Genomic DNA, 16,956 nt, shown 5'->3' on the forward strand with positions numbered 1-16,956 from the left:
GACAATGGGATAAATTGTAGAAACTTCTCAGAGACTGGTTAACATCACAGGTCATTGGCACGTGGAACTGATGATCTACATCTACATCTACATTGATACTCCGCAAGCCACCCAACGGTGTGTGGCGGAGGTGATACGAAGGTAGTGGCTTCTGCTGAGTTGCTGCTGTACCAGCAAGGGTATCGACTCACAGTGGTCAAACGTCAGGACCCAATGCTCCATCCAGGTCACTGACTGAGGCTGTGTTGTATTCTGTTACACATCATTGTAGGAGGACATTCAGAAATGTGAGTAATTTAGGAGTCAGTATTGAAAACCAGTGACTGGGAAAGCAGTGTGGAAAATTGTTTTCTGTTTTGCTATGAAAACTGGTCCTGTAAGCTATCGTAATATTACATACTTCTGTTATTCGTGCCATTCTAATTTAACAATTATGTCCATGATATTTATTGGTAATTTTGAGTATTTTGGTGACTGACCAAATCATGTTGTAATGTAGCTTTGTTAAATGCAAAAATTTCTTTTTTTCTACTCTTTAATTTCATTAAATACATTGCTGTCTCATGTCCACATCAGCTTATCATCTGCTGTATAATTTGTTTTACTTTTCTTCTGATTCAAAGGCATGCCGTTTGCCACTCATGGAGTACCTGTCTGAGCGCATGTGTGCACTCTGCTACGATCGAGCATGGTACGCAAAAGTGGGAGGCTGCGTCGCAATAAAGTTCTTCTATGAACGTATGGACATGCGCTGGATATTCGAACATCTCTTTGTTTTCTTAAAAGCACTTCTGTTTGTTATGATGGACCTCACAGGGGAGGTAAGTAACTTCCTTCATTACATCTGTAAGTGATTGAAATAGCATAATTAGTTTTTCACCATATAACGGAGATGCTGAGTCGCAGATAGGCACAACAAAAAGATTTTTACAATTATAGCTTTTGGCCATTAAGGCCTTTGTCAACACCACACACACACACACACACACACACACACACACACACACACACAGACTGCAGGCTCAGGCAACTGAAACCATCCATCCTGGATTTTCCATTGTTTAGTAATTAGTTTTTCAATAAAGTTTGTAGGATACAAAGTTATATTCATTAAAACAACAATGGAAATTCTTGGGTGAAACATTACATATGACATATTGTTACCTTGGTGTAGGGTAGCCAGAGGTTTTCAGCAGTTGTGCTGCTGGCTTAGTAGTAGATGATCTGGACATTTAACAGAGATATTCATAGAATGTAGTGTAATATATGGAATTTTAGTTGTTATCCTTGTTTGTTATACTAATGTTGAAGTATTAAATTCTAGGTGTCCAATGGTGCTGTCGATTTGGCAAAGAACAACTTGGAGAAAATGCTGACTTTGGCTGCAGCACCGATTGAAAGAGATGGAAATAATGAAGACCTGCTAAATGCACAGAGTAAGAGTCTGTTTGACGTGACACATGAACTGGTGCGACAGGTCACAAGGCCAAACACGCTTATAAGGGAGCAGGTGAGTTAGGAAAGAATGTCCATTCTTTGATAGGCATTGTTGAATATCGGGTTTGATATTCAGCAACCTCATATTTTGTTCACTTAGCAACAGTGAAAAACTGTATACAGTGCCTACCAAAGGTCAAGGAACAAGATAAATTGCATGCTATAACTACTTCTGTACAGATCTTAATGGACAAAATGTTTCAAAAGATTTTTGTTTGTAGAATCCGCTTTGTCTCTTATAGAGGAGATTTTCGTTACCCATAAGGTTAAGACATTTGTTACATTACTTTCATAATTTAAATTTTGGTGTTAAGTAACTTGAGTTTCTTGCTAATAATGATTATGCTAATGACTTCTCACTCCATACAGCAAGAACTGAGAAAATATGACACTGAACGCATATTCAGGAGAGGCAGGATTCAGATCCCCATCCAGATAACCTGTTCTAGGCTTTCCACAATTTTTGTAAATAACCTCATGTTATTCCTGGAGCATTCCTTCAGAAAAGTGATGTTGCCCTGACAATTAAATGGTTCTTACCCACCGTAGCAATGCACACCTGGCCAATGGTGTTAGACTTGAAGGAAGTCACGTTGAATCCTGGTGGGAGAAAAAAATTTTCAATAGCGGTATTTGAACAAGAAGTGGGGGAGATGTGGATGTATAAAGTTCCTTGTCACCAGACTTCACATCAAATCCTTGATAAAACTGCAAACTCTGCTCAGTGTTGTAAGGAGTGAGAGCATGTGGCAATGTTGGCAGTGATCCATCCATTGGATGGGGACGTTAAACTTGGCAGCCCCATTGGTGCTATGCGCTGGCATTGGGTTTCACCCTGTCCTTCCTCCCATCATCATACAACATAAACATGACGCCACTATAAACTGAGTGTGAGAAAATGAAACACCTACAGGCATTATTATGATTTTATTTATTTTGTTGCAACCAGTTTCAGTGCTTCAATGTGCCATCTTCTGGCTGTAGTTAGTGCGGAAGGGGTTGACATGATACATATACATACCGCACAAGTGGTCGTCATAACTGGTTATGCAGATTATCCGAAAACGTTGATGTCAGCACTCTAACCATTTCAACTCTTTGTATGGTTAGAGTGCCAACACCAAAGTTTTCCGATAATCTGCGCAACCAGTTATGCTGACCTCTGATGCTATATAGGTCGTGTCAACTACATCATGAAGATGGCGCATTGAAGTGCCGAAACTGGTTGCAGCGAAATAAATAAAATCATAAGGATGGCTGTAGGCCTTTCATTTTCTCACAATATCAAACGGCCATTGTCCCAAAGATCCCCTGTGAAAAGGATGGACATACAAAAACTATAAACTGAGGTGACAGAAGTCACAGAATAGTGATACACACATACACAGATTGTGGTAGTATCACACACGCAAGGTATAAAAGGGCAGTTTATTGTTGGAGCTGTCTTATGTATTCAGGTGATTCACGCAAAAAGGTTTCCGGGCGCTCGAAGGAAATTAACAGACTTTGAATGCAGAATGGTGGTTGGAGCTAGATGTATGGGACATTCCATTTCGGAAATTAGTACAGAATTCAATATTCGCAGATCCACAGTGTTGAGAGTATGCCAACAGTACCAAATTTCAGACATTACCTCTCGCCATGGGCAATGTAGTGGCTGATGGCCTTCACTTAATGACCAGGATCAGCAGTGTTTGCGCAGAGTTGTCAGTACAAACAGAAAAGCGACACTGTATGAAATAACTGCAGAAATCAGTTTTGGATATATGACAGACTAGTCCTTTAGGGCAGTGTGGCAAAATTTGGTGTTAGTGGGCTATGGCAGCAGATTACTGACACGAGTGCCTTTGCTGACAGAAAAACATCGCTTCTACTGATCTTGTGACCACATCAGTTGGACTCTAGATGACAGGAAAATTGTAGCACGGTCAGACGGGTCTCGATTTTAATTGGTAAGAGAGTTAGTGGTGGCTGCATAACGGTGTGGGCTATATTTACATGGAATGGACCGGGTCATCTGGTCCAACTGAACCGATCAGTGAGTGGAAATGGTCGTGTTCAGCTACTTGGACACCATTTACAGTCATTCATGGATGTCATGCCCAAACAATGGTGGTATTTTTATGGATGACAAAGTGCCATGTCACTGGATTATGATGGTTCACAGTTAGTTTAAAGGCCATTCTGGATGGTTCAAGTGAATGATTTGGCTAGCCAGATCACCCAACATGAATCCCATCGAATGTTTATGGGACTTAATCGAGAAGTCAGTTCACGCACGAAATCCTGCACCGGTGACACTTTCCCAATTAGGGACGGCTATAGAGGCAGAATGGCTCACTATTTCTGCAGGGGACTTTCTTTCAATGACTTGTTAAGTCAATACCATGTCGAGTTGTTGCACTAAGCCAGGTCAAAGGTAGGCCTGACTCATTATAAGGAGGTATGTCAAGACTTGTATCACCTCATTGTGCATACATCCAGTACAGTCACCTAAATTCTGCAGATACACATAGAAAACAGCTGTCGCACACTGCAAGGAATACAACCATTGTTCAGAGGATAGGAACCCTTTTTAATGAGGCAACTCAGCCTAACCCTTGAGGTCTCCCAGTGAACAATACCATACCACCCTTTCTTTCCTAAAGCTTTATTTCTAATTCCATCTTTTCATGTTATTGAAGTTGCATAAAACACTCTCAGATTGCTTATTGCATGAAATCTGGGTGAAATCTCAATAAACAAAAATGTAAAAAAGTTAAAAATCAAGTGATGACTACCAATTGCATTCTTCCTTTCTGAAGAGCTGCAAATAGCAAAATATGTTGGGTCCTGGGAAGAAGAGGCATAAAACCTCTTTTCTTTCTGACCAACAAGAATACAAAGGAGATCCAACAGCCTGCTAAGCTCTGGAATTTATAAGCAGCAGACGCTGTAAGACTGGCATATTGCATCACAGTGAGGGTTACTGCTGAAATTCTGAGAATGTACTTTCAACCAGTTTATTGCTTACTGCTACATATATCTTTGAGACATCAGAGAGATTTGAGCTCTCATGGTGGCTGACTCATGTCATATTTCCTGCTAACCATTTGTGACTGGAACAGGACAGGAGGAAGTGATGGTGGTACACAAAGTACCCTCTGCTGCATACTGTAAGGCGTGCCTTGCATAGTGTAGAGGTAGAAGACTTTTTAGAATGTGGACGCAACTACATTTGTCAGTCTGTTTGTACTATTCTTGACCACTGTGGCTGATGTCAAAGGCACATTAAAAATAGAGGATTTGGGAACTCGGCAGTTGCTGAACACAGTCTCACAAATAAAAACAGAATAATGTTCCATGAAACTAAAATCTTGTCCCACACTTGTACATACTAGGATTCTGTTATTGAAAGTGCACATAAAATAAGAAAGTTTGAAAACAGCCACATTCAGGACAGCAACTCTGAAATTAGCAGTGCATGGAAGTGTGCTCTTAGACACTGAGGAGACAGAGAAATGCACAGAATTGCTTAAATTTCTACATGATTTCTGGAACCATCATTACAGAGGAGGACACTCCCTGGCAGCATGGTGTAATGGTGACATACACCGACCAGTTAAAAGTCGGGTATGAGCTATGAATGATCACAACACAAGCCCCACCAGTAATCATTCCTGATGAACGTGATTGAGGGTGTCATCGAAAGCTCCAGGTTTTACCCAGATTTGACATGACAAGTAAATTGAGAATGTTTTATACATCTCTCTCTTCATGCTATATTTAACATAAAGGTACTAACACCCTGCATGTCAATTTGACTTTATCTTTGTTTATGTGTGGGAGTCCAGGTCTGCTAGCCATATGGGAGGCTGGCATTGATAAACAAATTGAAGATCTTTCTCTGTCACTACCATCCTCTTTGTTACACGATACTTCCTGTATGATTTGCAGTATTTTCATGTACTTCTACATATGTGCTCTACAAGTCATGTGCACTCTGGTGGGTATTTCGTACCAATATCATTGATCTTCTGTCTTATTTCATTTTCATATTGAGTGAGGGGGGGAAAAACAACATTCAGTATATGCCATAATATTCTTCTTATATTCTCATTGCCACTATATCAGACATAATAGCAGCGTAATGGCTACACTTTCTTTCTCAAATATCACTTTAGTCTGCATTCCTTTGAACTTTTTACAGTAATGAAGTCTCTCTACAAATACTCCCACCCCCACCCAACCTCACCCCTCACAAATGCACATCTCACTCCATTGCCAGATGGTTGTTTCTTGATGTTTCAGTGTGTGTGTTATGAAGAGGTCCCGTCTTTCAGTCAAGATGTATACGTTTTCTTCCTTGATTTGATTCAGTACCATCTCATAGGTTATTTATCTGATCTAGCCATACAGTCTTCAGCATTCTGCTGCAGCACACATTTCAGAAGCATCTGTTCTCCATTCTGTACTGATTATTGTCCAAATTGCACTTCTGTACAACACTTGCAGAAAACACTTCCTAACACTTAAATTTATATTCAGTGTTAATAAATTTATTTTTCTCAGAATGCTTTTATGGCCAATGCCAGTCTTTATTCATACTAGCTGTAATTCTGCCATCACTAGTTATTTTGCTGCTCACCAAATTATTATTATTTTTCAGACTATGCATTCATTGGAGGTACTGGCTAAAATACAGAACAAGACGGTCACAGAAGTGATGGAACCGCACAAGGAGGTTCTTGAAGACATGATACCTCCCAAAAAGCACTTGTTGCGTCACCAACCAGCCAACGCACAGATTGGGCTGATGGATGGAAACACGTTCTGCACGACAATGGAGCCTCGTCTGTTTACAATAGGTGCAGCATTTTAATGCTGTTGAATGAGTAATGTTAAGGATATGAATAAATGGTGTTAGGAGTTATTGACAGTGTAGGATATCAGCAGAAAGTTGTGTTCAAGTTACCAGCTAATAAATTTGCGTGGAATGAAACAGTGAACTCTGAAAGTATTTACAATATGCACTGAGAAAATGTACTTGTCAAGCAGCAGCAGTAGCAGATAGAAACACACAAAAAGATATGAAACGGTTAGTTTTCAGGACTAGGCACCTCTCCTTATAACTGAAAAGAGGGCAGGATTGGAGGAAAGAAAACTGGTAGGGTGGAAGGGCATGGGAAATGGGAAACGGTACACAGAGCTCCTAGGAAAGAGAGACCTACCGGAAAGCAGCTATTCCTCTGCTTACTAAGTAATTCTATCTGCCTTACTTTGTGAATACAGTCCCTGTGTTCATATTTGATGTATTAGTAGGTGTAGAATTTACAGTAGGTAGTTCTGTCTTTTGGAGAAAAGTGATAAACATTTATTATAGAATTATTTTTGTTCTTCAGAGGTGCAATCACAGAACATGCTTTTAATCATTGCAAGTTTTGTATATACAGGTACTCTGGCCGTTGTCAGAAACCAAGCACTACTCAAGTTTCTTCGCAACTTAAAGAATGTTCTATGATTGTGTCTATAGCTTGAGCCAAATAACAAAACTGCTTAACAGTCAAGCACGAGAGGGGGTGATGTTGTCGGTCCTTGTTAGTCTCCACATAGAAGATGGCTTCCCCAGCAGCAGTTGAGTGCTTCTTTCAGGAAATAGTCACATTCTGTCCATTAACATGCAATATCCGATTTGCTAGGCAGGGTGGTAATAGTCATACCAGTTTTCTGCACACTTACACAGCTAGTATAGGACATTCTGTCATGTAAAATGAAAACGCTGCGCACAGAAACACTGCTAACGACAAAAACTGACCACAGTTGTTGCATTACCAGTCGAAAGCATCTTCTGGAACTGACTGTGGCAACTGGCACTGGAGGTAGAAGAGCAAGAATAACAGTGATGGACAGAATAGCAGGTGTAAACAACTAGCTGTCAATCACTTTGTTGTTCTGTTCCAGTTGTAGAAGAAACATGAATAATTGTAGAATGTCTTATGTTGCCAAGTTTTACTTAGAGTGGACAAAACCAGTAAAAGTAATGTTGGTTAACTTAATGATAGAATAGGCCTACTTTCTTTTGTACATGAAGTCACTTCCACACGTTGTTTATGCATAAAGAATGTAAACAACATATAGAAGATGAAGATATGACTTACGAATGTGCACTGGTGAAGTAAAGAAAAAGACTGCAGGCACATTTTATCATAAAGTTTTCCATTAATTTCACTGTCCCCTTTTTGCCAAGGATTGGAATTGGGCTGCTGTGATAAAAGTAATGTTATGTTATGTTGTCATTACTGTGGCATACTCTCTACTGCTGAGCAAAATGTGTGCAGCAGTGAGTCAGGTGTGATTTTCTACACGCCTCAAAGCGAACATTTTTTTAAAATTATAATGTGACTAGTAAACTCCATTCGCAGTTCTGTAAGAGAATCAAACTCCCATGTATAAAACAGCCTTATACATCTGATTATTTAACAAATGAGTTAATGTGTTAAATATTTGACATTAAGCCACTAACTGAGGAAAGTTTACAAAAAGTTTGAAATTATGTGTAAAACCCCTAAATACTTCTGTTCTCAAATCCTGGGTGAATATAGTCTGGATAATTCGCAAACTTTGAGTCAGGCTGCCTCGAGCCATGTACGAGTACACAGTTTCTTTGTATAATACTTATCCTACTGTGTTAAACCATTAACATAAGTTTTTATACCTCTTAATGAGTTGATTGTGACAACGTTTAAATTTTTTGAATTCCATCAGTAGTTAAATGAAATACTGAAAATCAAATTTTTCTTGTCCCTGGAAGCTGTTGATAGGCAAGCTTCAAGTGGGACAGTGCACAATTCACCAGGTTAGTCGTTTAGTAATATATTAATGTTTGCATTTTTTTAAAGGAAGTAGTATACTTAACCACTCTCAGTACAGGTGAGGCTTTGAAAGGTTAACACAGTCAGGATTGAGTACTTTGCTGAGCTTCCAGGCAATATCATCCTTCAGAAGTATCTAAACCACACATGCACACACACATTACAGTGACTGCAATGCTGTGGTTTGTGTTGTGTGTGTGTATTGCACTAATATTAAAAAATTTTATATTAAATATTGGATGTTATTATTCTGTTGTGTTGCACTCTAAGAAATTGGACATTTTTAACTTCTTTTCTCATTCTTGAGAGTCCTCTCCCCAGAATTTATGGAATACAATACAAATAACATAACAATATTTCTGATCCGAGTTCGTTATTATGCACTGGTGAGATTTCTGCAAGTGTGAAATGATAGTCAAGGATGAATTCAATGCAAATAGGAACTTTTTAAAAAGGACTGTGATAAGAAACAAAGTAAATTCATTTTTTCCGTACATGGTCTCCTAATTTCGAAATACATTTTTTTTTCTTTCAGATCCAGAATATTTTTTACTCCCACCCTTGATGGAAGATGGAGATGTTAACATCCAGTTACTAACAAAACCTTGTCCCGCTGAAGCATCATGTCTTTATTGCCCCAGAGGTCTGAAAAAATGATAGTTGCCTTTTGATAATTCTTGGCTGTAAGGAGTGGATTTCAAGTGGTGTCCAATGTCTTTATTCCTGAGTAGTGCATGTTTAATCAGCAATCTGCATTTACACTCCATCATATAAAGAAAGTGTGTGTGTGTCAAACTTGTTGCCAACATCACTTGTAGTGCAAGCACTCCTCATATCGTCTACATGACAGTAACGACTGTACCCACCACCCTCCATTATTGTAAAAAGAAAATCGACAAACTAGGAAAGGAGCGAAGACCAGCAACTGTCGTAATGTCATCTGTCTTGTCTTATTAGATTAGATTAGATTAGATTAGTACTTGTTCCATAGATCATGAATACGACACTTCGTAATGATGTGGAACGTGTCAGGTTAATAAAATGTGTCTATACAAGATATTACATGAGACAAAATATTAAATGACACTCAATATATATAATTTTTGGAGGTTGGGAAATTACCCAAACCCACTTACTATATCCAGAAATTCATCTAATGAGTAGAAGGAGTTGCCATTCAGAAATTCTTTTAATTTCCTTTTAAATGCTATATGGCTATCTGTCAGACTTTTGATGCTATTAGGTAAGTGACCAAAGACTTTTGTGACAGCATAGTTTACCCCCCTCTGAGCCAAAGTTAGATTTAACCTTGAGTAGTTGAGATCTTCCTTTCTCCTAGTGTTGTAGCCATGTACACTGCTATTACTTTTGAATTCGTTCTGATTGTTAATAACAAATTTTGAATATATATATTGTGAGGCTACAGTGAAGATTTCTAGCTCTTTAAATAAGTGTCTGCAGGATGATCTTGAATGAGCTCGAGCAATTATTCTGATTACACGCTTTTGCGCAATGAACACTCTTTTACTCAATGATGAGTTACCCGAGAATATGATGCCATACGAAAGCAGAGAATGAAAATAGGCGTGGTAGCTAATTTACTCAGATGTATATCGCCAAAATTTGCAATGACCGTAATAGCATATGTAGCTGAACTCAAACCCTTCAGCAGATCCTCAGTGTGTTTTTTCCAGTTCAACCCCTCATCAATGCATACACCTAGAAATTTTGAATATTCTACCTTAGCTACCGATTTCTGATCGAAGTCTATATTTATTAATGGGGTCATTCCATTTACTGTGTGGAACTGTATATACTGTGTTTTGTCAAAGTTTAATGAGAGCCCATTTGCAGAGAACCACTTAATGATTTTCTGAAAAACATCATTTACAATTTCACCAGTTAATTCTTGTCTGTCGGGTGTGATAGCTATATTTGTATCTTCAGCAAAATGTACCAGCTTTGCATCTTTGTGAACATAGAATGGCAAGTCATTACTATATATTAAGAACAGCAGAGGACCCAAGACCGAACCTTGCGGCACCCAATTCTTGATTGTTCCCCAGTTTGAGAAATCACCAGTTTTTTGCATATTATGTGAACTGTTTATTTCAACATTCTGCATTCTTCCAGTTAGGTATGATTTAAACCATTTGAGCACTGTCCCATTCATACCACAGTACTTGAGCTTATCTAGAAGTATTCCATGATTTACACGATCGAAAGCCTTTGATAGATCACAAAAAATCCCAACAGGTGACTCCCGGTTACTCAGAGCATTTAGTATTTCATTAGTGAAAGTATACATAGCATTCTCCGTTGAAAAACCCTTCTGGAAACCAAACTGACATTTTGTTAAAACTTTATTTTTACAAAGGTGTGGAGCTACTCTACAATACATTACTTTTCCAAGAATTTTGGATAAGGCATTGCAGATCCAGATTTTAACTGACAGTGCAGATGTTTTTGGTGCTTTAAAGTAGTCATGTAGACTGAAAGCAATTATAATGGCACACATTCAATCTAACTAGGGCATGTACAAGCATTGTAGCATTAATCGTGGGTTAGGTAGTTATAATTATGTTCAATCTACATGGCCATTTATAACACACTGATGGTAGCCACCCTGTCAGTTGAAATCTAGATCTGCACTGCAATAAAAAAGGCAGATGAGATTACAATCGATGCTGACCTTCTTTCTGCCTTGGATTACATCATGGTAGTGGGGAACAATCATTCCCACGGAATCGAACATGATAATCAACAAAGTGTTTCAAAGTGAAATACGAAAGGCTGTGAAAATACCATACTTGGCATTCATTGGCACAGATTTTCTGTGCCGATCCCTACTTCTCAATTTGTGTTGTTATGTGTAGTAGTAGTAGTAACATCTTTCCCTTAAGTCATGATATGATGTCGTAATGCAGGTGGGGAGAGGAGGTGAGGGTATCCCGACTAATAGGCTGCTTCCAGAGTTCTCGGGTTTACTGCCGGATCCAGTTGTCGAAGATCCACAGCATTTCAGAAAATAACTGTTCTGCCATCATCAGGTGGTGCTGACAAAGTGATTTGTCTGCTGTGTGCTGATGGTATTTATGTATGCTGGCCCAGAGTTTGGGTCTTGTCAGCCCCACGGTATGCTCACCCTGGGCCAAGGGAGAAAAGGGGGGGGGGGGGGGGGGGCCTCCTGCTGCTGCTGCTGCTGCTGCGATGATGGGGGTGAGAATCTCAGTTGCCTTCTGCCTGCCATCCCTGTTGCATCTTGCATCCAGATGTTGTGTTCTGCTTTGATGGAGCTTAATATTGGCAATCATACCTTGCTCAGTTGGAAGTAAGTGTGTCTGTTTATTAAATTATGAATTACATGGCTAGCAATTGGTTCTTTGGAAAGCAAAGGACAGTCATTTGCTGGTAATTCATTTTATGTCCATTTTCAATACTGCGTTCTGCTATTGCAGACTTGTTGAGCTGTGGTTAAGTGTATGCAGCTTTTGTTTTCGTACATTGATCTTTGATTGTGCAGGTCATTTGTCAGATATAAGTTTTTCCGTTTTCACACAGAACTTGGTACTCGCACTGTTTTGAGACCTGTGTATTTTTCCTTTTCTTGATGTCCTAGTTAAGCATATGGCTCACTTGGCTGCAAATGCATACAGCTTTATATCTCCGTGCCTTCAGCTGCCATCATCCCTCGCATAAGAACAGTGTACTACGATGTAATGCGTCTTATATAGATACGTGTGATTTGTCGCAGTCACATTCGATCTGTTACTCTCTCTGTATGTGTTGACATTAATAAATTTCGTAAATATATGGTCGCCTTTCTGGATTATTCTTGTGGTCCAGCTAATCCACTCCATAGCCGTGTAAGATCTGCTTATGATATTCATTTCATGGCAAGGTGGTGCTTTAAAGACCATTAACTCTTCTGAACTACTAAATTAATTAAACTCTGCCATAAAACACCTATTTTTAAGTCTTCAACTCGGTAATAGACAGATCCCAAATCAAATAGCTCACACAAAACTTAATAAGTCAACATCAACAAAACATATCCATCTTATAACATATACATCATCCGAAGTCGTACATCCAAGTTTGAAGTCCCTGACTCTGTCCTTTATTTGTTTGGGACCCCCGTTGACATTGCCAGTGGCCCTCTCTCGTCTACGAGTTCAGGAAACCAATAGTTCTTTGCCCAAAAGCATAACTGGGTCCACACAGCAAGTGACTCCTCCTGCCTCACGTCATGGCTTGCCTCTGCCCTTCGCTGTTACTGCTCCCATGCCATCTGCCCAAGCCACAGATCGGAGCATGCATATTGGACGTCACAACCATCTTTAGCTGTCCTGAAGGCTCATAGTGGAACAGGGTATTCCTAAGAATGCCAGTGTACACCACAGTGCTCAACAGTCTTGTACACAGGAGATACTTCATTTCAGACGAAAAAAGTCTGATAAGAGAGCTGTGGCAATTGGAATCCATCTTCCACAAGAACGGGTACAGCAGTCAACTGATTCGGATGGCCCTGCAACACAAGAGCCCCAAGAATGACACGGAGGCTGAAAACACAGAAGAAGACAATAAGAAAATGGCATTTGTACAGTTTGTGGCAAGGTACTATCAAAAATTGGCGGACTGCTGTGAAAACACCTCATAACATCAGTTTTCTTCTCGCCACCCAAAATATGGGCTGTTTTACAGACAGTGAAAGATGACCTAGGTCTCAAAAAAGCAAGGATGTACAAAGTTCCATTTTAATATGGAAAAACTTATATTGGAAAAACGATTTGCACAATCAAAGATTTACATACAGAACATAAGCGCCACACATGCTTACTGTTTCCCAACAAGTCTTCTACATTGAAAATGGAGATAAAATGAATTGCCAACAAACGAATGTCCTGGTTGCCACCGATTAATTTTTGGACTTAATTTTCAAAGAAACAATTTAAATCTGTGTGGCTGATAATTTATTCAACACGGATACTGGTGTCAAACTGAGTAAGGCGTGGGTGCCAATACTAAGCTCCATCAAAGCAGAACATGACAACCGGACACGAGATACAACAGCGACGGCAGGTGGAGGGCAACTGAGACTCTTGCCCCCACCAGTATTGCAGCCGCATGCCCCCAACCACTGAGCACAGTGTGGGGCCAGTGAGGCACAAGCTCGGGACCAGCAGGTGTAAGTACCGCCAGCACACAGGTAGACATGTCATTTTGTCATGGCGGAATGGTTATTTGCCAAAATATTGTGGATCTTCGATGATTGGATCTGGCGGTATGCCTGAGAATCTTGGAAGCTCCTTACTTTATCTTGTCAGGCATTTCTCTTAGACAAGTTACTTGATGAATAGTTTTTAATGTTGTGACAAAGAATGAGGAGACCTCTTAGCATACAATTAAATCCTGCCTTAGTGCTCAGTAAATGATTTTGAAATGTCATTTGATGATCATAATTAATAAGTTCCTGAACATAATAGTTTTTAGTAATACTTAATAATGATGATGATGATGATGATGATGATGACGATGTGATGATGATGATAACTGTTGGTAAGTTCATTTACCACTCCAAACTCTGGTTGGCCTTGAAACCAAAGTCTTGGCTTTCCTAAATTTTTAAAGGATTTGCCGATTCTTATGTGTAGTATATCTATATTTATCAAACAATGGAAAACCCAGGCTGGAGTAATGATAGAATTATGAAAAGAATTCTGTAGTTACTATTCACCACATAGCGGAAATGCTGAGTTGCTGGTAGGCACAACAAAAATGTGATGCATGTTTGAGTTACATTTGTAGAGAGAGAGAGAGAGATACCTAATTCCAATGGAGGCCCTTTTTGCGGAAAGCTAACTTATTTGTTGTGCCTACCTGCAACTTTGCATCTCTGCTATAAGGTGAGTAGGAGCTATCATTTTTATAATATTGTCATATCTATGTTCTATTCTGCAAGCAATCTTTGGTATTTGGGAATGTTACTTTGTGTACCACTGTTACTTCCCTTCTTTCCTGTTCCAGTTTCAAATGGTAAATGGAAAGAATGATTGTTGCAATGCCTACTTTATTGGTGACTACAGTTCATGAGGATTTTTCCAACGAATCTGTCTGCTATCTGCCGTTCAACAGTTAGTTTTCTATGGTCGTTACACTGTAAATCTTTCTGAACACATGCTCCCAGATATTTAGTGGATGAGACTAGTTCTTGTGATTGTTTGGCAGTCTTGGAATCCCTCAGTAATCAGTCTTTCTGCCTATTTATGTGCAATATGTTACCTAAGTTGGTTTTTGTTGAGGCTCAGTTGCCAAACTTTTCACCAACCATCAGTTCTCTGTAGGTCTTCCTAAATTTTCCAGCTTGGTGACTTCTCTGTATATAACAGCGTCATTCATGTACGGCCTCATGGAACTTCTGGCATATGCAGTAGCTCATATATATGTATATATTGTTAACAGCAATGATCCTATTATTTATACTCCCATGGTGTGGAGCAGAATTTCCTTTTACGTCTGAAGATTTTCTCTGTTAAGAATGTACACGCTGTGTTGCCAAGTATTTGCTAAGAACTCCTCAATCCAATTACAATTCCCTATGCTTATATTTTGTTCATTAGGTGACAATTTGAAACTCTGTCTAACATCTCCCAGAATTCAAGGAACATGATATCGACCTAGATGCCAGCATCTATTGCCTTCTGGGTCTTGCGGACGATGAGAGTGACCTGAGTTACAATAAATATTTGACGAAAGCTATGGGGATTCATAAAGAGATTTTTTGAAAGATAAAACATGAGCATAAACTGTGTTCAGAGTACAACAGACAGACATCAGTGACATGGGCCTGTAGTTTGTGCATCTATTGAGTGACCCTTCTTGAAAATGGGAATGCTGTAAGCATCTTTTTCCAGAGTGCTTCATTTCTCCAGTGATTTAAAGTAGACAGCACCTATGTGAGGAACAAGTTCTTTCACGTACTCTCTTTAGATTCATCAGTTCTAGTAGTATTTCTGATGGTGAGTAATTTTAATTTATTTTCTATACTGTGGTCAATCTGTCATTGTGGTGTTTATGCAACACAATTGGTAGGAGCAGCAACAGCACGAACTTCCTCAGTAAAAAAATCTGGAAAAAGGAATTTTGAATATGAGCTTTATCTCTGTCGACCTCTGTTTCGATGTCGTTATGATCCTGTGTTTCTGTCAGGTGACTTTGATAAGTTTACTGATTTAACATAAGACCAAAACGTCTTAGGATTGGTAGAGAGCACTTTGCTTTTGCAGATGTTGAACACTTCATGTTAGCTATCCTGACACTAATTTTGGCTTCATTCAGTATTTGTCAGCAAGGCTTTGGCTATGGTGAAGCTCTCTTTGCTTTTGGAGCAACTTTCTAACACAGGTGTTTAGCCATGGCGTGTCTTTCCTATTCTTTACGAGTTTTCTCAACACTCGTCTAAGACATGTAGTAAAGTGGTCCGATCTAAGATGTTACCCTCATGAGTTGGTTCTCTAATAAACTGCTCAAGGTAATTTTCGGGTGAGGCATATTGAACAGATTCACATGATATCCTGTCCAGGTACTTACCTTAATCATTGAAGTCCCCCAGTGTACAGCTGTTAATTTGAAATCTCCACCTAATACTATAACAAGAGCAGAAAATTTCTGCTCATCCTCCCCAAGTTTTTCCCCAAATGTTCTGACTTCTCTGCTCTTGAGGCAGGAGGCCTATAAAATCATCTGATAGCCACGTTTGATCCATGCTCAACAGTTATTTTCACCTATATGATTTCACATTCGGAATCTGTACTAACCTCACTAGATATTATATTTTTTGTGGCCCTAAATTTGTCTCTGCCCCAAACGTTCAACCTATCTTTGCTATATATGTTCCAGTTTATTCCTGTGAACATCTGGTTTCAGCCAGGTTTCTACCCCTATGGTTGAATCGGCACAAGAAGATACATGAGAATTACAGTGGGCTGGGTGCGGCAATTGCACGTGCCTAACTCACCCAATCCCATAATGCAGTATTGTAAACATCTCTACATGGCAACGCTTCAAGCGTTGTCACTGCTCTCCTGAGACATATGCTTTTACACTCTTGCAGTTAATTAATACTGTATTAACAGAGCTTTTCTTTTATCTACCTTGATGAATGCCATTGTCTGTAATGATTGGGGCTGATATTTTTCCTTCTGTTACTTAGAACACAATTTATTGGGCATGTGAAGGGGTTCTTCTATCCTAAAAAACATGTATATGCACACTACATGTACTGCTTCTCTAGTAGCCCAGTACTGCGTGCAGTGTATGCCTGAGCTATTAAGGGGATCCTACAGTTCTTCACCTCACAGCTTAGGCCAAGAAATCTGCATCAAAGATCATCACAGAATCATCAGAGCCTGTGGTTTGAACGTTCCACTCGCCTACAAACCAGAGGACTGCAATCAATTCTGAGAACAATGCTGCAAATCAGTAGCTCTGCTGACACTCTGTGTGTGGCGCTAGCTCTTTTCACCTAAGTAGCCAGTCACTGATGCAAATGAGAATGTTAAGTATGAACCCAGGCATCACACATCATGGAGCCGACATGAGACTCAAG

General features: G+C 39.5%; 1 protein-coding gene across 1 annotated transcript in view; it reads left to right on the top strand.

The window, feature by feature from the left end:
• Nucleotides 1-16,956, top strand: part of LOC124598833 (transformation/transcription domain-associated protein) — a 441,523-nt gene that overhangs the window by 160,862 nt on the left and 263,705 nt on the right. The window contains exons 24-26 of the mRNA XM_047136029.1: nt 624-821; nt 1,325-1,510; nt 6,146-6,344. Of these exons, the coding sequence (XP_046991985.1) occupies nt 624-821; nt 1,325-1,510; nt 6,146-6,344 (583 nt within the window). The remainder of the gene's footprint in view (nt 1-623; nt 822-1,324; nt 1,511-6,145; nt 6,345-16,956) is intronic.

The sequence above is a fragment of the Schistocerca americana genome, chromosome 1 (assembly GCF_021461395.2).
Source record: "Schistocerca americana isolate TAMUIC-IGC-003095 chromosome 1, iqSchAmer2.1, whole genome shotgun sequence".
NCBI lineage: Eukaryota > Metazoa > Arthropoda > Insecta > Orthoptera > Acrididae > Schistocerca > Schistocerca americana.